The following is a 23,070-nucleotide window of genomic DNA, read 5'->3' as shown; positions in this document are numbered from 1 at the left end:
GGAAAGGGATTACACTTTCACCACAAAAGTATGCCATTGATCTTCTTTCAGAGACAACATTGTTAGGATCTAAACCTCTAGATACTCCTATGGATCCTAATTTGAAGCTTACAGCTGATGTTGGTGATGTTCTTCGTGATCCTGAGAAGTATCGAAGACTTGTTGGAAAACTAAACTATTTGACTGTGACTCGACCTGACATTACCTTCCCTATCAGTGTTGTGAGTCAGTTCTTGTCTGCTCCTCGGACATATTATTGGGATGCTGTTATTCGTATCTTGAGGTACCTCAAAAAGGCTCCTGGACGTGGTCTACTTTACTCTGATCATGGACATGGAAGGATTGAGGGTTTTCAAGATGTTGATTGGGCAGGATCTCCTGTTGACAGAAGGTGAACAACAGGCTATTGCACATTTGTTGGAGGGAATCTTGTTTCATGAAAAAGCAAGAAACAAACTGTTGTGGCTCGATCCAGTGCAAAGTCAGAGTATCGAGCCATGGCACATGTTACATGTTAGTTGATGTGGGTGAAACAGTTGTTGACTGAGCTTGGATTTATAGACGACTCACCTATGCAACTATGGTGTGATAATCAAGCTGCTATACTGGGTTATAAGCTATACTGATGGCTGCTTTATTGTCACAGTAAAGTCTCATAGGCTCGTCAATAGTCACTCTGATATCATTGAGTAATACCTTGAGCCACATAAGTTCACAGACACCTTGTGCCATCGCTTGGTATTCTGCCTCAGCACTAGATCTTGAGACCACTAATTGCTTCTTACTCCTCCAAGTAACCAGGTTACCTCCAAGGAATGTGCAATATCTGAAAGTCAAATGCTGATCATCAACTGAAACAAGCCCAATCAACATCTATAAAGGCTTCGAGTTTGAGATTGCCATTGTTGGAGAATAAGATACCTTTTTCAAGGCCAAATTTTATGTTTCTCAGGATCCGATATACTACCTTGAGATGAGCAGTCTGTGGATCATAAAGGAACTGGCTGACTAATTTTCTTTCCTGTCTTCCTTTCTACCTCAGCCTTCCATTCTTTAAATTTAGTGAACACCTCACTTTTATGCTTCATGAAGTAGACCTAGAGTTTCTTTGAGTAATCATCAACGAAGGTTACAAAATATTATGCCCAACCCTTAAATTTGATTGGTGAAGGGCCCCATATATCGAAGTGTACATAATCAAGCACACCCTTGCTCATGTGTTTTGCAGTTCTGAAACTAACCTTGCACTGTTTCCCGAACACACAATACTTGCAGAAGTTCAGTTTGCAAGTTTTCACTCCCTTCAATAGTTTCTTGTTGTGAAGCTCCGTCATACCTCTTTCACCCATATGCCCCAGCCGCATATGCCACAGATGAGTGTCATCTGTATCAGACTCTGCATCTGTAGTCACAAATGCTTCACTTGTCACTTACCTATAAGTCTATATAGGTTTCCTGTTATCTGCCCTTTCATAACAACCATAGCTCCCTTAATAACTTTGAGAACTCCACCTACTGCTGTAAACCTACAGCCATTGGAGTCTAGTACCCGCAAAGATACTAAGTTTTTATTTAGTTCTAGAACATGTCTCACATCTGATAGAGTTTTTACTATCCCATCAAACATTCTGATTTTGATAGTACCTATCCCAATGGTTTTGCATACCGCATCATTCCCCAACAGAACAGACCCAATATTGTATGATTTGTATCATTGTATGTATCAAACCAATCCCTGTGTAGACACATGTGATACGAACAACCAAATCTAAAATCCAAGAATAAGAGAGTTGATTCTCTTTCTTTTCTTTTTTAACCCAAATATTACCTGGGACCCGGCCAGTCCCTAGAATTTTATTAAAATCCAAAAATAAAAAGAGCATACACGGGGGGATATACCACCTTACCCTAACCCAAGGAGAAAACATACTCTTGGCCTCACCACAACTCCAAGCCCATACAGACAGGAACAAAACCACTAGTGTTATTTCCTGGGAACTGGCAGCCCTGCCTTGTCCTCCCGAAGAATGACCGGAAAAACCCATGTAGGGAGACAGCCCTGCTGGAAAGTGCTAGACGTCCCCGAATCACAAGCAAGATTAGCCAACCAATCAGCCGCCCTGTTACTTTCACGAAAAGCGAAGGACACGAAAGCCCGGGCAGAAGAAACTAAGGCCAACACCTCCTGGAACCAATACCAACCCTTCCACAAGCTACACCTCTTTTGGTTAACCATTCTGACAATGGATGCAGAATCCAAGTTAACCACCAGGTCAAAGAGATCCAAAGCCTAACATAGGGACAAGCCATTCCTCAAGGCTCTTAGTTCAGCAATCGAATTAGTGCAAGCACCATAATAGTTAGAGAAAGCTGTCAAGACTACACCCTTCGAGTCCCTGATGACCCCTCCACCCCCTCCCCCTACAAGTACCATCCATATTAAGCTTTACTGAGGCAAAGGGTGGACACCCATAAACTGGTATAGGGCGAGTCAGCTTTGGTGTTGGAGCCAAGAGGCCAAAACACTGTAGAATCAAGCCATCCCTTACAGACCCTAGACGACCAACCTTGGAGGGAAGCTGAACCCCCTTCACCCAGGATTTAATGCACTCCACTATTGAACTAGCAGTATGCCTCGTTTCCCCATGCCTTCTATAGTCCCTCTCCTTCCAAAGCTCCCAGACGACCAAAGAAGGCAGGATTCCTGTGATATAAGCGCTAAGACTATTACAACTTGCTGATTCTTGCCAATGAGAGATTCAACCTCGGACATCCTGTGAGGGAATATAAGAGATGTTAAAAATACAAGAGAAGTACCCCCACACCTTAGAAGCCGTACCACCAGACACCAGGTAGTAATCAGTAGTCTCCCTCCGTGGACTCCCACAACAGTTGCACTTTGAAGCCAGGGGAATGCCAAGCGACATTAAAGAATCATCTGATGATATAGAGGGTACATCTCCATCATCCCCTTCTGAGCTATCAGCCACACTAGCTTTTCCTCAGATGCCTTATCTACACCTTTCTTCTTTAAGTCTGCATTCCTCTTCATACAGTCTCTCTTTAGATGGCCTACCTTTTTGTAGTGGTAACAAGACAATTTTGTTTTCCTCCCCCCTTTTGATTTCGATCGACCTCCACTCCCAGATCCCTTCTGATTTGGTCTCCCCCTTTCCTACTCCTTGACATTCCCAAAGAGACATTCTCCTTGAGATTTAATACCGCTCGCCCTCTTCCTAGTTTCATTAAACATAAGCACAGCCGTGACTTCATCTATCTCAAGAGTCTCCTTCCTATGTAAGAGAGTCATTACTAGGTGATCATATGATGCTGGAAGGGACGGTAACAACAATAGTGCTTTGTCTTCATCCTCAATCGAAACCTCCAAACTCGCTAGTTATCCTATGATCTAATTGAACGTGCTGAGATGTTCCAACAAATCCGTACCTTCCACCATCTGTACAGAATACAACTGCTTCTTCACGAACAACTTGTTCGTTAAGGACTTAGTCATGTAGATACTTTCAAGTTTCGCCCAAACTTCCGGTGTAGATTTAAGATCCACGACATATTGTAGGGCGTCATTTGACAGATTCAGATGGATTGCGCTTACCACCTTCTCCTCCATCTCTTCCCAATCTTCATCACTCACTTTCTCCGGTTTCTTCGACTTCCCCAATAGTTACTTCGCCAAACCCTGTTGTATCAGATGATCCTTCATCCTTCGCCGCCAGAGAATGAAGTCATTCTCCCATTGAACATCTCAATGTCGTACTTGACACTCGATCCCTTCCTTGCGATCATGATAGTATACCCAAAAAAACGGAAAACCTAGAGGCTCTGATACTAATTTGTTGAAAACGAATCCTAACACGATGTAGAAAAGAATGAAAATTGCAAACAACAATCACATAATGAACACAAGGATTTACGTAGTTCGGCATGATTGCCTATGTCTACAGTGAGATGAGATCTGTTTGATTATCAATGGAGAATAGGGTTACAGCCACTCGTCCTCACACCTCTCTCAGATTTCTTTACAGAGAAAAAACCCTTGCAACATATTTATAGTGAAACCCTATACAGGAATTTTACCCAAATACCCATATAGTACTGGAAAAAAATTTCCTCAAGAGTTGCCACCCCCAAACCCCCGCCTGGACCTACTTGTTCGTCGAAGTCCCGCCAAAACTGTAGATTAACGTGCAAGTGGGCCGATTCCTCCAGGCCTCGAGGCCTACAACCTCTTAATGGCCCTTCGGAATCAACCACAAACCAAGCGAATGAAGACAAGACACCGTACCCCCAACACGCTGAGCATGGATACATACAGGCGTGCCACCTCTACTTACCACTAACCACTAACGTCACCATGGCCACTAGGCCCTCCATGATCACCGCCATCAAGGTTCCCGCCCCTCTTTCACCACTAGGGTACACCTAACCCCGCTGGCCCCTCCTTTAACCTTCTCGTAATCGCCTTTGGGCTTCTCAATCCCTGTCACCGCCTCCCTAGGGCTTCTTAGGCCCTGCCCTCGTCAGAGCTTCTCAACACCTACTGCTCATTGTCAAGGCCTCTTGTTGCTCTCTGCAACCTCCTATTGTGGTGTTCTGCACTGCCAACTCTCTTCCCACTTGTCTTGTGGTATATTTCCTTGGTTATATTGTTGCACATCCATCTATGTCCTATAAGTGAGTGATTCTAATTATTTTTTTACCATTATTATTACCTCATTCTATGGCGGAAAGCTCTTCTATCTCCACAAGGGAAGTTGAGGGTGGTGTGGTAGGTCGTCTTGGAACCCATGGCCATAACCCTACTCTTCAGATTGGACCTCCAAAATTAAATGGGACCAATTATCTTACCTGGTTACGAGCATGCCTTCTTACTATCAGAGGTAATAATTTTCTAGGATTTCATTGTGAAGGTGATGAACAAGATGGGGTTCCCGGCCCCCTTTGTACATTGGATCCACCAATGCATATCTACTCCTTGTGTCTCGGTTCTAGTCAATGGCAGCCCAACGGGCTGCTTTTCTTCTAAGACCAGAAGCCGCCAAGGGTGCCTTCTCTCCCCCTACATATTCACCTTGGCCCTTGAAGTGCTCTCTCGAAGCCTCCAATGTAGAACTGATCAGCAGCTCATCCAACCCATCCCCAAATGCAAGGCTCTCTCCCACTTGACTTTCGCAGATGATCTCATGATTTTCTCTAAGGCTTCTTTTTCTTCTATTGAGGCCATTATGAGTTGTCTCCAGCAGTTTGCATCTCTTTCGGGCCTCCACATCAATCCTAGGAAATCACTTTTATTCCGAGCCGAGGTTTCTGAGATTGATAAAATAGCTCTGGCGGAGAAATCTGGTTTTTCCATGGGTCAGCTCCCTATCAAATATTTGGGTCTTCCCTTGATCCCAGCAAGGCTCTCTGCCCACCATTGCACCCCAATGCTTGACGCCATCAGTAAGAGGCTCCAACTTTGGAAAGATAAACTGCTATCTTATGCGGGTCGGCTGGTCCTCATCAAATTAGTCATCCAATCCTCCTATACATATTGATCGGATATTTTTGGTCTTCCGCTTACAACCATCAAATCTCTTGAGTCTCTCATGGTTGCTTCCTTTGGAAAGGAAACAACTCATCCAGATTCCTTCACCCTATTAGTTGGGCTTCTGTTTGCCTTCCCAAGGAGGGAGTGCTGGGCCTAAGAAGAATCAAAGATGTTAATTCAGGTAGAACCACAAAGTTGATATGGAAGCTTGTAAATAAGGAGAAAAGTATTTGGGTGGATTGGGTCTACTTTGGGCTGCTTTAGTTTGACTCCATCTGGATGGTTTCACCCTTGTCAGATGCTTCTTTGGTGTGGCGCAAGATCCTGGCTCTTCGTCCTAGTGTTATTGGTGCTATACAATCCCATATTGACGATGGAGCATCCACCAAGCTTTGGCTGGACCACTGGCACCCCATGAGAATTCTTCATCATCTTGCCATCTATAACTCCAGTCTCTCTAGGCCTTGGTTGTAGATATCATTCGTCTTGATGATTGGGACCCTCCAAGCCCAGATTTCCCAGCGCTTACTGATATTTGGAATGCCTTGCCCCTCTAGAAATCCCTCTGAGAGGGGAGATCGAGTAGTTTGGTCCCCATCTTCCTCTTGTTTTTTCAGCTCAAGGGCAGCTTGGGATTTCATTCGCTCCAGAGGTACCTTGGCAGAAACTTCTTTGGTTCAAGCACCACATTCTTAGGCATTGTTTCACGGCCTGGAGGGCCTTCACTAATTGCCTTTCGACAGTCTTTCCTCCTTCACCGGTAAATGGCTGTCTCCTCTAACTGCCTCTGCTGGAACACGGTCGACGATATCAACCACCTATTTTTTGAGTGTCCCTTCTCCTCCTGTATGGAAAGGAATCCTTGCTAAGTGCTGGCCCAGAAGACGCAGAATTCTTCCTTGGGCAAGGGAGTGGATTTGGGTGGACATGTCGTTTGCGGGATCTTCTTTTTGCAATACTGTGGGGAAGTTAACCTTCTGTGCTGCTATCAATCAGATTTGGATGGAGCGAAATATCAGGAAATGGATTCCAACTCCAGGACTCTTCGCCAGATTTGGGATTCCGTTTCTTTCGACATTAAAGCAAAGCTGTCAGCTATGTCCATCTCTTGTAATGATACTCTAACTCTCTAAGGAACAGACATATTGTTGTCTCCTGGGGTCTTCCTCTCTCCTCCCTCTGGGCCTCTTCTTTAACGCCTTCTTGTGTATTTGTGCATTTGTATTTCCTCTCTCCCTTTCTAGGGGGCTGTTGTAGTCCTCTTTCTCTTTGGTAATGAATTTTTATCCACCCAAAAAAAAATTTCTGGGATATTTTTATTTGAATGGTGAAATTCCCAAACCAGCTGAGATTCCTACAATAAATAACTAGTTGGCAAATGATGCTCTCATCATGTCTTTTTATACTCAACTCAAATACTCAACGGAACCAAATATCAGCCCCAGTTTTGTTTGTTAAACTCTGCCAAGGAATTATGGGATGCAGACATGCAGTCAAACAGACCAATGCACAGACAGACAATTATGCTCAGATCTATGAACTTCGTCCTTAAGTTCGTGAGACTACTCACAAGGAGTTATCCCTACCTGCTTACTACTCCACTCTCAAAAATCTATGGCAGCAATTGGATTTCTACCATCCTGTTTCCATGGCCTGTACTACTAATGCTGGTGCCTTTCACAAAGAGCAAGAGATGGAGCAGGTATATGCAAGGTTTAAAGTATCAGTATCGTATATCATATCAGTGGGGTGATTTTAAGAGACGTATCATATCGTATCGTATCGAAGATACATATCACACACTACAGATACACATGGAAGTGGTCATGATACACATAGAAATATACTTTAGGAGCGAAAAACAATATAAATAAGCAATATTCCAGTTTGTTTCCTTGATTTGAGTAGTTTTTCAGCATAGAATCAAAGCCTCAAACATGATATTTGAAAGATGACACAAAATTGAAGTTTTGGATGAAAACTTGTCAGTCCAGGTGTGGTTGATGCTTTTGGGTTTTTGGAATCACGATTCTGAAGTCACATGTGCCTTTTAATGGACATATTGCAATGTATCGCATTGCATCGCACCATACCGGCCTATACAATGTGATACCTACCGATACTTTAAATTTCATTTTCAACCCTTAAATCAATCGTATCGAGAGCATTGGTAAGTATCAATTGTATCGTATTGTATCGCGCCATTTCGGCCAATACAATGCGATATTGATCAATACCAATTATTTGCAAAAGAAAGAGACGTATCTCATTGTATCATATTGATACCCTGCGATACCGATACGTATCGGCCGAGACGAGACGAGATGAGAAGTTGCGATACTTTAAACCTGGGTATATGATTTTCTCAAAGGGCTGAACATGGAGTATGATCAAATCAGCGTTCAAGTTCTTGGTCGTGATAAGTTCCCTACTCTACTTGACGCCTACAATTTAGTCCAACATGAGGAGTGTCGCCGTTCAATGATGATGCCTTCTATTGCAACCACCAGAACGGCACTTGTTACTACTACAGAGCCTAATCTGAGCATTCCCAGTAAACCAGTTGCTCTTGCTAAAGAACCTGTTAAGCGTGACTATTGTGGGCATCCTCGTCGCACGAGAGAGACTTGTTGGAAGCTTCATGGTTGTCCTAAAGGTGGGCATGGTAGTAAACAAGGGTTGTCACGCCCAAGGTTTAAAGTATCGGAATCGGTCGGGTGATTTTAAGAGACGTATCGTATTGTATCGCATCGTATTGTATCGTTTTGGAGATACGTATCGAACAATACAAATACGCGTAGAAATGGTCAAGCTACACATGGAAATACACTTATGGAACAAAAAACAATATAAATAAGCAATATATAATAAGTGTCATGCATAAAACCTAAAATGGTGAATAATGTATAACCAAACAAGTGCGTTAAATTGAAATTGTTATAAAAGATGAAGTTTCTCACATGTTGTAATCGTCTATAGCCATGAAAAGTATTGGATAATGCAAAGGATGATGTTGTAGCACTCCTTGATTCGTTTTTTAGTTTAAAAGTGTGAAAAACCAAGATTAAATGCAAGATTTTAGACTCTTGGTTAAGAGTTTTCCTTCATTTTTTCATTAGATTAGGAATTGTATCGAGTCTGTGAGTGAAAATGGCATTTTATGGAATGTATCGGTATGTATTGGTGCGTATCGGTATGTATCGAGCCGTATCGGTCGATACATATCGATATGTATTAAACCACCCACTGAACCCTTTATTGGACGTATCGATGGTATCGATACGTATCGGTCGTATCGTATCGTATCGGCCCGTATTGGTCGATACATTTCGATACAATTCGAGACAGTTCATTTTAAAAAAAAAATATGTATCGGTATGTATCGTATCGGTATCGCCCGATACCGATCGATACTTCGGTCGATACTTCATGGTCACGCCCTCAAGCTCATCTCTCTGAGATTCCTCCCCTATGGCTTCCCCATTCTACTACTCAGCCTAATCTGAGCATATAGATATAATAGGAAACTTCCTAAGAAAACCCAAAAAAAAATATAACTACACTTCACTCACGATAGAGACAGACCCTTTATCATGAGTCCAGTCTATTACTAAAACTGACAACCACATTAGTGGGTCCATAGGGGTCCACGACTCCTATAGGACCACAAATTACACTTTACCAAAAGGAAAAGAGAAAACACTGTGCTACTTTACTAAATTACTAAGAAATCACATTATGTTGTTAACACTGGTACTTTTCTCCATGAAAATTAAAATTTTACATTGCTATATGTTGCATGGACACCAAATGAAACAAGAAAAATAGACACATCGATAACAAAGAAACTCACAAAGAAAAACTCTTCCTAACAGACACATAAATAGTCATACAGCTAGATTATAGATACCTCATGAGGCGTAAGTCCATGCCTGGAGGCTTACGCGTCACAGTTTGAGAAGTGGAACAACTTGTGTCACATCTTGGCTTTTAAAACCTCAATCCATGCTAAGAGGATTGGTTAAGGTATTTGAATGCTGGCCACCAACCAGAAACACTCCAGATTTGGAGCAGCAGCACGAAAGAACAGCTGGATTTCTATGCATGTTGTTGGTGTTTGTAGTAATGTATGCCAGGGGCATTTTTCGTCTTTACACGTATATTAGGGCTTCTATAGATGAATGTATAAATAGGAGGCGTGGGGTAAAATTTGACATAATCATAAATCTAACTTTCTCTCCATCTCTTGCAATCTCTCCTCTCTCTCAAGTTCTCCTTTCTCTTGAAGGTTTGAGAGACTCTCTCTCTCGTTCTTTCATCACATGTAACGTCAAAATGAAAGATGCAATAATACAATATCACTGGAAGAACAAAACTTCAACGTATGCAACTATAAAAGAAAAGCATAAGTATCAATTTTTCAGAAACTTTCACAAGATACCTTGAAATCATGACTATCATCCAGCTCATCAAATATTAGCTCAAATTCTTCCTTAGGGATTTTAGGCAAGGACCTGAGTAAAACATAAATTAAGTTGATCGGTGTGAAACAGAGCAATATCAAATGACATTGGCGTAAACTAGTAAATAAAGAGGAACACTCAATGGTAGCAATGATGCCGGAGAAATTAGTTCAGCTAGAAAAAACTAAAATATAAGAAGAAACATAAAATCACAGACATAAATGATTAAGTAATACTCCATTTCCAATAAAGGGTCAGGATTAAAAAAAAATATTTAGGGTGGGACATTACAGGAAAAGGGAGCATGATTGGGCAAGTTTACCCTTCTGGTTTTTATTTACATAGTAATATAGCATATGGTTACACAATTAGAACTCCTCGTTAACAACATACTTAAAATTTCTTTTTTTTCCCCCTTTTCTGCCCAGAATAAAGCATGCAGACTAATAAGGGCCGTAAACCAGTATGGATCCTGCTTTCACAGGGTCCTGGGAGGGATCTACGTAGTCAGCCCTAACCTTCAGCACGTTTTTGTGCAATGAGATAACCTTCAGCCTCAAAACAACATCTTTAGTGCTGGCAGCCCATGCTTTTTTTTTTGGTAAATAAGTATATTACCGAACCCCAGGAGGGGGCAGGGAAGAACCGAAGAACCAATGTACAAAAAGGGAGAGAAGAGGAGAAGAGAGGGGGGGGGGGGGGGAGGTGATCCTCCAGCCTACACAGAGGAGGAGGACTGCAAAAGGGCAATATCAAGGCCCCAAATAGTTAAAATATGTCTATTTCTAGGAGTGTCCATGAAGGGCCTCTTGCGGATACAGCTGAGCTTGGAGGACACATCAAAGGAGATGGCTTTCCAAATCACATCAAAGGATCTAGAGTTGGAAGTCCATCTCCTGAGATTCCTCTCCATCCAGATATGGTGAATAGCGGCGCTAAAAACCAGCTTCCCTATAGTGTCACATATGGAGTTCCCAGCAAAGGTTTTGAGCAGCCAAAGCCATTCTCGGTCAAAACACCTGATCCTTCTGCGACGTGGCCAAATGGAGGATAAGGCTTTGTTCCAAATGGTGGAGGTAAAGGGGCAGTCAAAGAAGAGATGGGGGGTGTCTTCTCGGCAGCCCATGCTTTTATCATCACACTAAGTGAAAGTGTGCTTGATTAACAATACAAAACATAATCCTTAGAACAAATGAAATGACAGCCAATGATCCTATTACATATTTTCTAATTTCCATTGGAATAATACCGAAGTAGCCCTCCTCCCAAACCCTATCCCCGCCTCCAGTGGGAAACCACATAGAAAGAAGGAGAAAGAAAAACACATCAGATCTTCAACGAAAATAAGATCGTTGCTTAATTTTAGATAGGGAAAGATAGGCATGACATTTGGCAGTTCTGGGTGGGAGTGATGAAGTGAAAGAACTTTTTTTTTTTGGTGAATAAATATATTACCAAACCCAGGGGAGCAGGGAGAAAAAAGTGGGGGGGAATATACAAGAGAGGGGAAAAAAGGGGGGGGGGGGGGGGGAACAAGACAAAGCAACCCAACCTACGCAGAGGTGGTAAACTGTAAAAGAGACAAATCAAGACCCTAGGAGACAAAACCAGCTTTCCAATAGTGTCACAAATAGATGTCCCGGAAAAGGTTATGTCCAACCAGAGCCATTCTAGATCAAAGGCCAGGGCTCTCCTACAGCGGGACCAGATCATGGAGATGGCTTTTTTCCAGATTGTGGCGGTAAATGGGCAAGCAAAGAAAAGGTGGGGTATGTCTTCATGGCCATTCCAACAAAGGGCGCAAGATGGGGAGACAAGGATATTGCGATGGAGAAGGAAGGCTTGGGTAGGAAGGCAAAGTCTAAGAGTTCTCCAGGCTGTGAAGCTGTGGCGAGGGATATGACCTTTGAACCAGATTAATTTGTGCCAGGGGACGGTGGGGCAAGGGTCGCGAACAAATTTCCAAGCAGAGATGGAGCTAAAAAGGCCATTGGGAGAAGGGAGCCAAAGAACCTTATCCACATGAGGAGGGGGGGAGGGACGGCCATATGTGGGAGAGAATAGAGGGATTAAGGTATGGGTGGGGGGTCCAAGAGCCAAGGGAAAGGAGGAGGAGAGACAGGTATCTTCGGGAAGGCCAAAAGAATAAATCATCCTGGGCCCAAAGACATTAAAAAAAACCCCAAGCGGATGCCAAGGATCAAGCCAAAGGGAAGTGGAGGACCCATCAACAATGAAGGGTGAGGTAGCACGGAGGGCAAGGGGACAGAGAAGGAGGATCTTACGCTAAATCCAGGAGGAGTCAGAGGGAACAGGGGCAGTCTAAATGGAATCCTTTTTGAGAAGATGGGAGTAGACCCAATTTACCTAGATGGAATCCTGACGAGAGGAGATTTTCCAAATGTGCTTAAGGATGCTAGCGGTATTGGAATCGCGAATGCGACGAATACCAAGACTTCCTTCAGATTTGGGGAGACAGATGGACTTCCAGCTAGTAGGGTGGAGGAATTTGGATGAATCATTCCTTTAACAGAGGAAAGCACAAAAAAGGCGCTCCATATCCTTGATGGCGGCTTTAGGAAATAGGAATACCAAAAATGCCACTCCAATAGATGTAGGAAGCTTGGAGGACTGATCGGATGCACACAAGTCGGACGATTTGTGTGCATTCAATGAAAAAAAAAAAAAAAAAAAGATTGACAGAGAGCATATAGATATTTATAAATTAAGACAAAAAAAAAAAGAGAAGAAATAAGGAGGACCGAATGAGCAAGAGACAAACCCATCAAAGAAAGAGAGACAAATAGAAAATCAGAAATCCCAAACACAAGAACAAAGATCAACCTCTTTAATAACTGTTGGATGAACCGTGGGTCAGAGAGAGGGAATAAAATAATGGAATGGCTTGTATTAATGATAGAAAGGCCCCTCTATTTATAATAGAGGAGAAGTCACAAATAAAGTAAGCTAGGCGATGTGGGACTAAGCCCACACAGCCAATATAAACTTAACACATTAAATAACATAAAAAAATACCCCAAAAGGACCAGAATACCCCCACGGTACTTTGGTGTACATTATTCTAACACTCCCCCTCAAGTTGGATTATACAAATACTAAAGAAAGAAGATCCAACTTGGACTAAAGAAAAAAACTCTTTCCATAACAATGCTAACACTCCCCCTCAAGTTGGCGCATACAAGGTACTAATGCCCAACTAGAATAAAATGGGAAAAAATTAGTTGTAGCAAAATCCAGCTCCAAAATGAATGCAGCACCCAAATAAACCTTCAAGAACTTGAAAAAAATAGACCTTCAAACTTGGACAGACTTGATCAGCAAAAAGGCATCTCTCACCAATCTTTGTCCAATAATGAATCTCTGAATTATAATCTTGAAGATAAGTAACTAGGGTAGCCGGCAAATGAGTCAAGCAACGGAAAAAACAACTAAACTGTAGGATCTCATATGGGCAGGCAATAACCAAACATCTTCAAAACTTTAAGGCCAACCTCCCCCTTTTGACAAACTTTAACCCAATAACAAAGTAGATACCCATTGGCAATGGTGAAACCTCTGACCTTCTATGTTTTGCACCAAGTGTCCCTGCATGTTCTGCTCTCTGCAATGGCTGCAGGTATACTGTATATAATCCCCCCTTCACGTGTAGTGCACGTGGACATAAGAGAGATGATTTTAGAGATAGGGCAAAACATAACATTCCAGAATTTTTCAATGGCTGCCAAGGGTAATGGAAAAAGAAGAAATGGTAAAGAAAAGAATACCATTAACTTCCAAGGTGGTTATGGGGAATGCCAAAGGTATGTCTTGGGAGGTGGTGAAGGAAAAACAGCAGTGGGATAATGAAGTACGGAGCCAATAATGCAACAGATAAATTTCCAACCATCTTCAACTGATCAAACAAACACTTTTGATGGAAACTCCTGCAAGGGAGAAACTCCTAACTCCAATATTCAGATCAGATAAGGATACAGATCTGATTTGATGAAAGGAAAGGCTCCATTTGTCAAGGCTTGATCAATCTTCAAACAAGGAGGAACAATTGTGCAAAAACCTCCAAGGTATAAACTCTCACATGCTAAACAGTACTAACGAAGATATCTGGACAGAAATGAATGGATGTAGCCTCAACAAAACTGGATCAGATCTGAATCAGTAACAATGCAAGGATTCAAGCTCCAGAGTGTGCCGGATATGAACCAGAAAAGCTCCACATAACTGAATAGGTTCGTAGGTGCAGCCAATAACCGTGGAACACACTGTTGTGGTCCCAAATAAGCTGATCTCCAGGGTAGCAGATTCGAGTCTTCCATCACGAAAGAAAGTCGATCCCCAATAATAGGAAACTCAGACACAATCATAGGGCAGCAGTATTCCACATGAAGGCAGCAGTAACACATCAACCAGTCATGCTTACAGAAGCCAATCAATAACACCAGCCAGGTAGGTAGTGAAGCTCAAAATAACCAGCAAATATAAGATAAATAACCAGACAAATCCATAGGTAGTTGAAGCAACCACCCATAGAGGAATAAGTGAGAGAAATAGGTTGATAATTGAAGAAACCAAGCCAACAGAATGAACTGTAATTTTTACAAAAAAACCTGATGAATGATGCTGAAGAATGGGCTGAATACTCCTCTGATGTTTATAAAACTCTCCTCAAAAAATCAGCAAGAGTGGACTGCCCTAACCCTTAGATCGATTATAGCCAGGGTTTTATAAAAAACCTTGAAAGTGAATATCGATTGTAGGGAAGGGGGTTTCAACAAAAGCGATGATGACTTGTCAAAGGTGATGTCTTCTGGTAATAGATGCTGACCACCACTGCTGGAATGGATCTCCAGTTCGAATAACCAATCTCCTTGGTAATTGAGACTTGATCTTCACGTGGGAGAAACACCAAAAAATTGCAGAAAAATAGGGCAGCAGCTATATTGTGCAGTAGACCTTCTTCAAGCGATAAATAGTTAAAGTAGAATGTCCTTTTTGATGGTAGAAACACCAACAAAAACTCCAATAGCAGCAAACAACCCTAACCCTAAAATCGATATGGGTCAGGGTTTTGAAAAAAACCCTGAAAAGAAGGATCGATTGGGGTTAGGGGTCTTCAAACACTTGGAAAGAGGCAAATACAGAGGTCGAGTGGTTTCTGTAGGTCGAGTATCATCCCTTAAAAAGGCAGCAAGAACTCAAACCTGTAACCCTAATGTCAATTTGAGTTAGGGTTTTGACAGGAAACCATAAAAGGCAGGATGAGAAGATTTTGCTGTAGGGACAGATCCAGCCATCAGATTATGTTCAAACTGAGGTCGATTAAGGCTTGGATTAGTTGGGAATTATCCCTGAAAAATTGGCTGCATCTGACAAGAGAAACCCCAAAATCGATTGGAGTCAGGGTTTTGAAAAACCCTGACAAGGTGAAATCGATTTGGGGATTGAGGCTAGAAAAAAAATAATAAAAGATGGAGATAAAGAAAAAAGGGAAGTTAGGTTTTGGAATAGGGCAAAATAGGGCTGGAAAAAAGGCTGCATAGGGTGTTCCAAAATTAGAGGATCAGTTTTCATAGAGATCTGATCTCAAAGAAGGGGAACTCCAAATCGCAGATGTGGCTCCAGCAGGGTTTTTTTTAATAATAAACGATAGAAGAGAAAGGGGGGACAGCAACTAAATCATCGATATTCTGTTTACCTCATTAGTGCTGCCCCTTTATAGGCTGAGAGGAAGAAGAACAGGAGAAGGAGAAAACGGAGAAAAGGGAGAATAAGGGAGAGATCGATTGGAGGAGAAGAAGGGAGATATAGGGTTTTTTTTTTTCTCTCTAACCTAGATCAGACCAGCTTTGATACCATGTTTGATGAACCGTGGGTCACAGAGAGAGAATAAAATAATGGAATGGCTTGTGTTAATGATAGCAAGGCCCCTCTATTATAGGGGAAGTTACAAATAAAGTAAGCTATGCGATGTGGGACTAAACCCACACAGCCAATATTAACTTAACACATTAAATAACATAAAAAATACCCCAAAAGGATCAGAATACCCCCATGGTATTCTGGTGTACATTATTCTAACAATAACCATGCTAATGTGTTAAGCAGTGCGCAGGTCGGCAGGTACATATCAGCCATATTTGTATTTATCAGGGGTTTATTAATCTTACATTTTTTTGTCACAGGAGATCAGATATAGAGCACTAACCCAATCAATCCAGGGTGAATCTCATTGTGCATCTACTTCCGCTCATCATTTTGGAAAGATTTCCAAAATACTATATTAATAATAGCTGTGGGGTCAATGATATTCTCCCTCGCTTCTCTTCTCTTCTTCCCTTCGGTTCTATCTGTTCTTCCTTTGTTTTCTTCTGTTGCACTGTTATGTGATGGTCTAGTATTGTTTCATAGTATCAAAGCATTACTAACAGTGTTTCTTCCTAGTTCTCTCTATCAAATGTAATCGGTTGGTTCAGATTGAAGATCTGTTGGGTGCTAAACCTATTGATACACCTATGGATCCACATTTGAAGCTGGGTATTGATGATGGTAAAATCTTTGAAGACAAGCATAGCTACAGAAGGCAGGTCAGTAAACTTATATATCTGAGTGGTGTTATCAGCCAGTTCAAGGAGCAGCCAAAAAGGTCCACTAGGAAGCAACTCGTAGGATACTTCATTACCTAAAAAGTTATCCAGGTAAAGGGTTGATTTATAGACCTCATCGGAGTCATCGCAACTTGGACATAGTTGAATATTCTGATGCTGATTGGGGGGACGTTGTTGAGGATAGGCGAACCACTACTGGTTATTGGACCTGTGTTGGAGTAAACTTGGTAAAATGGAGAAGTAAGAAGCAAATCACCTGTGGCCAGATCTAGTGCTGACGGAGAATATAGAGCTATGGCACAGACAGCTTGTGAACTGATGTGGGTGAAATCTTTCATGCACAAACTTGGATTTTGTGTTAAGAAACCAATGGAATGTGCTGTGATAATCAGGCAGTGGGACCAAACATATTGAAGTTGATTGTCACTTTGTGAGAAAAGCCATACTGCGTAAGATCATTTCTACTCCCTTTGTCAGTTCTTCAAATCAGCTGGGTGACAACTTTAGTAAAGCCTTCTTTATGAATGCATTTACGACTGTATTCCAAGATGGGCATGGGTGATCTAGATGCTCCAGCCCAAGAAGGAATGTTAATGTCTTAAGTAGTGTCAAAGGGTAAATTTCTCATAGTTGCATTTATCTAGGGTGGTCTTACATGTATTTGACACGGGTAATTTTGGAAAGATGTCCCAAATACTACATTAATAACAATTGTGGAGTCGATGGGTTGAGATCTATCTAAAGCATGCGTACCGGGCATGGGCTTACGGTACCCATGCTTTTGCTGATTAGCTCGATCCAGCAGTCCTCGATTGTCGATCCAGTTCACCAAATTTCTCTTTCCTTCATGCTTTTGTTGATTAGCTCGATCTGCTGGCATAATCAAGCTGATATGGAAGATTGCTTCTAGACAAAGGAGCATTTGGGTGGATTGGATTTACTCGGGCCTTCTCCGATCCGATTCAATTTGGACAGTCTCAGCCTCTTTTGGGTTTGACGCAAGATCCTATCTAGTCGCTCTTCTGTTCAAGGAGCTATCCAATTGCATTGGCGATGGAGCATCCACCTTGCTTTGGCTTGATCACTGGCACCCTTTGGGAATTCTTCTTCATCAAGTCAGCTCTAGAACTATCTATGGCTCTAGTCTCTCTAGTACATCTTTGGTGGCTGATATTCTTGATCCGAGTGGCTGGTCTCCCCCGTCCTCCTCCAGCCCTGCGCTCAATAACATTTGGAATATATTGCCTTCTATCTCTAGGAGACCCCATAATAGAGGTGATTGTGTTACTTGGCTGCCGAACTCTTCGGGCTCCTTCAGTTCCAAAGCCGCTTGGGATCATATCCACTCTCGTAACCCTCTGGCTCCTTGGAGGAATCTGGTCTGGTTCAAGCACCACATCCCCCGCCATTGCTTTACGACATGGAGAGTTTTTTCTGATTGTCTTCCAACGCAGTCCTTCCTTCGGCACCGGCATATAGTGGTCCTCCCAAGCTGTGATCTTTGTTGGAATGCGGTCGAGGACTCAAATCATCTTTTCTTTGCTTGTCCTTTCTCTTCCTCTATATGGAAAGGCATCCTCGCTAAATGCTGGCCAAGAAACCGTAGGATTCTTCCTTTTGACAGAGAATGGGTTTGGGTTGATATGACTTATGGTGGCCACTCCCTTTGTGACACGGTCGGAAAGCTGGCTTTTTGTGCTATCATCAATCATATTTGAATGGAACGCAACCTCAGGAAATGGACGACCAAATCCCGCTCTCTTCAGCAGATTTGGGATTTCATTTTCTTTGAGATTAAAGCGAAACTTAGCTCGTCACCCCCCTCTACTTGTATTGATACCCCAAGGAACATGCTCATTGTTGTATCCTGAGGGCTTACCTCTATCTCTCTTCGGGCTTCTGACTCCACTCTCTGAGACTTTGCCTTTTTGTTTTTTCCTCTTTTTCTTCTCCCCTCCCTCCTAATTTGAGGGCTGCTGTATTTCTCTTTCTCTTTGGTAATGAATTTTTTATTCACCCAAAAAAAAACAAAGTAGAGATCCTAGTGGGCAAAGAAGTGGGTGCTACTATGACTATCTCCCATCTATCTGGATTGTCTTGATCTTCCTTTTCATCCCTTCGGTTCTCTTTATTGTTCCTCTCTTTTCTTCTGTTGTGCACAGTTATGTGATGGTCTACTGTTTCTGTTGATCTACATTCTTGTTTCCCTTACTTAATAGCTTGAGCTTTTGGGATAAGCAGTTGCAACAATTTCAAACCAAATCCCACTAGCTAAGAGTGCTACAGGTGTCCTGATGTGGGAATAGAAGTGATTGACAAGGGGCTCCTCTAAGTGTACCAGTTGGTGGAGCCTATATTTATATTCTTACCATCACTTTACAAACAAACACATAAGATCAAGGTAATACAAATTTTCCTCTCCACTTGATCTACAGTACACTTTCCCCCAAATATTCTCCCATTGCCTTCTAACCAGATTAGCCACCACACAACACCTGAAATCAACAATCTATCTTTACTTCCCAACCTGAAGCTCCTCCACATCAACAATGACGGGCCCCTTTTGGTTATGCCACAAGCCCACAACTGATCAGATCTTGTCAACACCCTTCCCAATATCATCTTGACCTTGAACATGTTAAAACAGTATCAACATTACTTAACATTGAACCTTCCATCTAATGTTGCTTTCCTTACCCCTCAATCAGGTCTGTTACTCCAATCTGCAACCATGAAGCATTTCCAGTCTAACAGAAAGGTTCATTTTCCCAATCAAATTACCTTGCTATGCAAGTTGGACATCAACCAACTGAAAGCATTGATTCATGGTCACATTATTCGTAACTGCAGGTCCCTTAGAACTCCCCTAACAAAAACCCGGATCTCGTTTCCCTCCACAATGTTTCTATTCATTCACTTGCCAATTGCTACCAACGCACTGCCAGGAATATGGTAACCTTCATTTTTTATATGATTTCACCCAACAACCTCTCATCTTATTTCCAACACTTACAGCCAACATTCAAGGAGTTCACAAAAGCAATCCCCAAACATACTCAGCATATCCTAAAGATCATGGTGCACAAAACTATCAGCTAAATCCCCCAATGTCCTTTTTAACCTAATGCCGTTTAGATCCAGCTCAAAGCTTTCATTCTCTTGAAAGAGCTGTGGATAACAAACAAGTTAACATTATTTGGAAAGCCATCTTCTTTGATGTTAACTCTAAGCTTCAAATGCTCCCCCTTAAGTCTCTTGTTGATACCGCAAGGAACAGGGCATATTGTTGTTTCCTGGGGTTTTGATGTTTCCCTCTTCATTCTGATAGCCCGGTTCCTTAGGATTGTCTCCTTGTATAGCTCCCTCCCCTTCTTTCTTTGTGTATTCTTCCCCCCCCCCTTTCTCTCCTCCCTTTTGGTAATGAATTTGTTATTCACCAAAAAAAAAAAACAATCAAGTTAACAACCTTCTCTTAATAGTTTTTTATCCCAAGTCCCCACCCTATTCACCTTAAGCTTACAATCTGAGTCTCAATGAATCAAGGAGTAGCCACCTTATTAAAATATCAGGTGTAGGCATAAACTTCCGTCAGCCATTTAACCTTAGCAAGCTGCTTCCATTTGATGTCCTCTTGCCTTACAATTCTATATACCTCTCTTCTTTTGCATCTCCTCACGACTCTTCTTCTAAGTAAATCGGCCATAGCAAAATGTACCCAAAACAAAACATTCTTAGATGATAACAAACTCACCCCAATAAAGAGGGTGTCACTTCTCTCTCGGACTTCAGACCTATCTCCCTCTGCAACCTCATCTACAAATTCATTGCCAAAATCCTTGCCAACAGAATCAAGACTGTTATACCCTCCCTAGTCAGCCCCAACCAATCCGCCTTCATTTCTGGGAGAAGCATTGCGGACAACATTATCCTTTGTTCTGAGATTGTGCAGGGTTTTGACCGCAAATCTCACTCTCCGACTGCCCTTATGAAAATTGACCTCCACAAAGCTTTTGACTCCCTTCGTTGGGAGTTCATCTGTGGAGTGCTCTCTCAAATGGGCTTCCCCCTGCCTTTGTTCGCTGGATTCATGCTTGCATCTCCTCCCCCTCTTTCTCGGTTCTTGTCAATGGTTCTCTGGCTGGGTTTCTTCCACTCCAAAGTGGGCATCCACCAAGGCTGCCCTCTCTACCCCTTCCTCTTCTCCATTGCTTTGGAAGTCCTCTCCCGCAGCCTCCAATCCAAGACCGATCTTCATCTCATCTCTCCCATTCCTAAATGCAAGCACATCAACCTCACCCATCTCGCTCTTGCAGATGATCTGATGACCTTCTCCAAGGCCTCTCACTCCTCCATAGCTGCTATTATGGATTCTCTCCACCTTTTTGAGACTCTCTCGGGCCTTCGCATAAATCTCCTCAAATCCAAAATCTTCCTCTCTGGTATTTCTGACCTAGATAGAGATTCCCTTCTGAACCTCACTGGATTCTCCATTGGCTCCCTCCCTGTTAAATACCTTGACCTCCCTCTCATTCCGGCCAGACTCTCCAACCACCATTGCGCTCCTATGTTGGATAACATCCGCAAGCGCCTCCAGCTATGGAAAAGCAAACTTCTTTCCTATGTTGGCCGCCTTGTTTGCATCCGCTCTATCCTCCAAGCTTCTTACATCTATTGAAGTGGGATCTTCGGATTACCCAAAGCCACCATCCAGGATATGGAGCGCCTCTTCTGTGCTTTCCTCTGAAATGGGACTGACGCTTCTAGATTCCTCCATCCTGTTAGCTGGAAGTCTATCTGCCTCCCAAAGGCCAAGGGTGGTCTTGGGATCCGGCGTATAAAAGACTCCAACACTGCTAACATTCTTAAGCTAATCTGGAAAATTTCCTCCCATCAGGATTCCAGCTGGGTTAACTGGGTCTACTCTCACCTCCTCAAGTCCGATTCCATCTAGACTGTCCCCACCCCCTCTGATGCCTCCTGGATTTGGAGGAAGATCCTTGCCCTCCGCCCCCTTGCCCTCCGTGGCATCTCTTCCTCCATTGCTCGAGGATCTTCCACCTCCCTCTGACTCGATCCTTGGCACCCCCTTGGTATCCTTTTATGTGTTCTTGGCCCCAGGGCGATCTACTCTTCTGGCCTTCCAAAAACCACCCCTCTATCCTCTCATTTCTTCTGGCTCCTGGTCCCCCCCCCCCTTTATCTCAACCCCTCCATCGTCTCGCGGATTTGGCCTGCTCTCCCCCCTCCCCCCCCCCCCCCCCCATGATGATAGAACTCTTTGGTTGCCCTCCTCCAATGGCCTCTTCAGCACCAGCTCAGCCTAGAACTTTGTCAGACCCACCGCCCCCACTGTACCCTAGCACAACTTAGTCTGGTTCAAAGGCCACATACCCCGCCACAGTATCACTACCCAGAGATCCCTTCGCCTTTGCCTTCCCACCCAAGCCTTCCTCATTCACTGTCACATCCCTGCTTCCCCTGCCTGCTCCCTTTGTTGGAATGGTCTTGAGGACATCCCCCATCTCTTCTTTGATTGCCCCTTTACCTCCACTATTTGGAAAAAATCCCTCTCCTCCATCTGGCACCGCAGCAGGAGACCCCTTCACTTCGACAGAGAATGGCTTTGGGTGGCCAAATCCTTCTCAGGGTCCTCGATTTGTGACACCATTGGAAAGCTGGTTTTTGGAGCTGCTATTCATCACATCTGGATGGAGCGCAATCTTAGGAGATGGCTTTCCAAATCAGATCGAAGGTTGGAAGTCCATCTCCTTTGAAGTCTCTTCCAAGCTCAGCCGTGGCCATCTTCATGCTGTGAGGGACACCCCTAGGAATAGGCATATTGCTGTCTTTTGGGGCCTTGACCTGCCCTCTCTTTTTTCTTCCACCTCTGCGTAGGTTGGTTTGTTTCTCCCCCCCCCCCTCCCTCTCCCTCTCCCTCTCCCTCTCCCTCTCCCTTGTATATTCTTTCCGTTTTCCTGCCCCCTCCTGGGGTTTGGTAATACATATTTATTCACCAAAAAAAAACAAACTCACCCGAATAGAGGCGGGGCAGGTAGAGACACCGATCTAACCACTCCATTGCTATCCATTTACATATACTATTACATTTAAAGAAAAGAAAGTGAGATTGCAGGGCATAGAAAAAAATAATTAAAGGAAAATTACCTCCATTTCTACATGGGTGCTTCTGTACACTCAAAAACAAATATTCTCAAACTCTTAGTAGTGTAAAAATACTTGCCTGAGGCAATATACTGGCAGAAGAATAAGATTGGTACAAGTGCTATTGACCTGGAGAAGCTAAGAAGATCATTTTACTTTTACCTGTATCTGTTCAACTCTTCAAACAGCTTAATGCATTGCTCTTTGTTAAGAAACCCACGGTTCTGTTGATGAAATATCGAACCAAAAACAATTAGAACAGGCAATAGAAGCA

At 42.9% G+C, this 23,070-nt stretch overlaps 1 protein-coding gene across 1 annotated transcript in view; it reads right to left on the bottom strand.

The window, feature by feature from the left end:
- Nucleotides 1–23,070, bottom strand: part of LOC122640182 (two pore calcium channel protein 1B) — a 177,460-nt gene that overhangs the window by 85,950 nt on the left and 68,440 nt on the right. Inside the window, exons 10-11 of the mRNA XM_043833336.1 lie at nt 22,959–23,020; nt 9,990–10,062 (exon numbers count right to left, since the gene is read on the bottom strand). Coding sequence (XP_043689271.1) covers nt 9,990–10,062; nt 22,959–23,020 — 135 coding nt within the window. The remainder of the gene's footprint in view (nt 1–9,989; nt 10,063–22,958; nt 23,021–23,070) is intronic.

The sequence above is a fragment of the Telopea speciosissima genome, chromosome 9, assembly GCF_018873765.1.
Source record: "Telopea speciosissima isolate NSW1024214 ecotype Mountain lineage chromosome 9, Tspe_v1, whole genome shotgun sequence".
Lineage (NCBI taxonomy): Eukaryota > Viridiplantae > Streptophyta > Magnoliopsida > Proteales > Proteaceae > Telopea > Telopea speciosissima.
The sequence above is the reverse complement of the archived record's forward strand: the minus strand, read 5'-3'. Positions and strand labels throughout refer to the sequence as shown.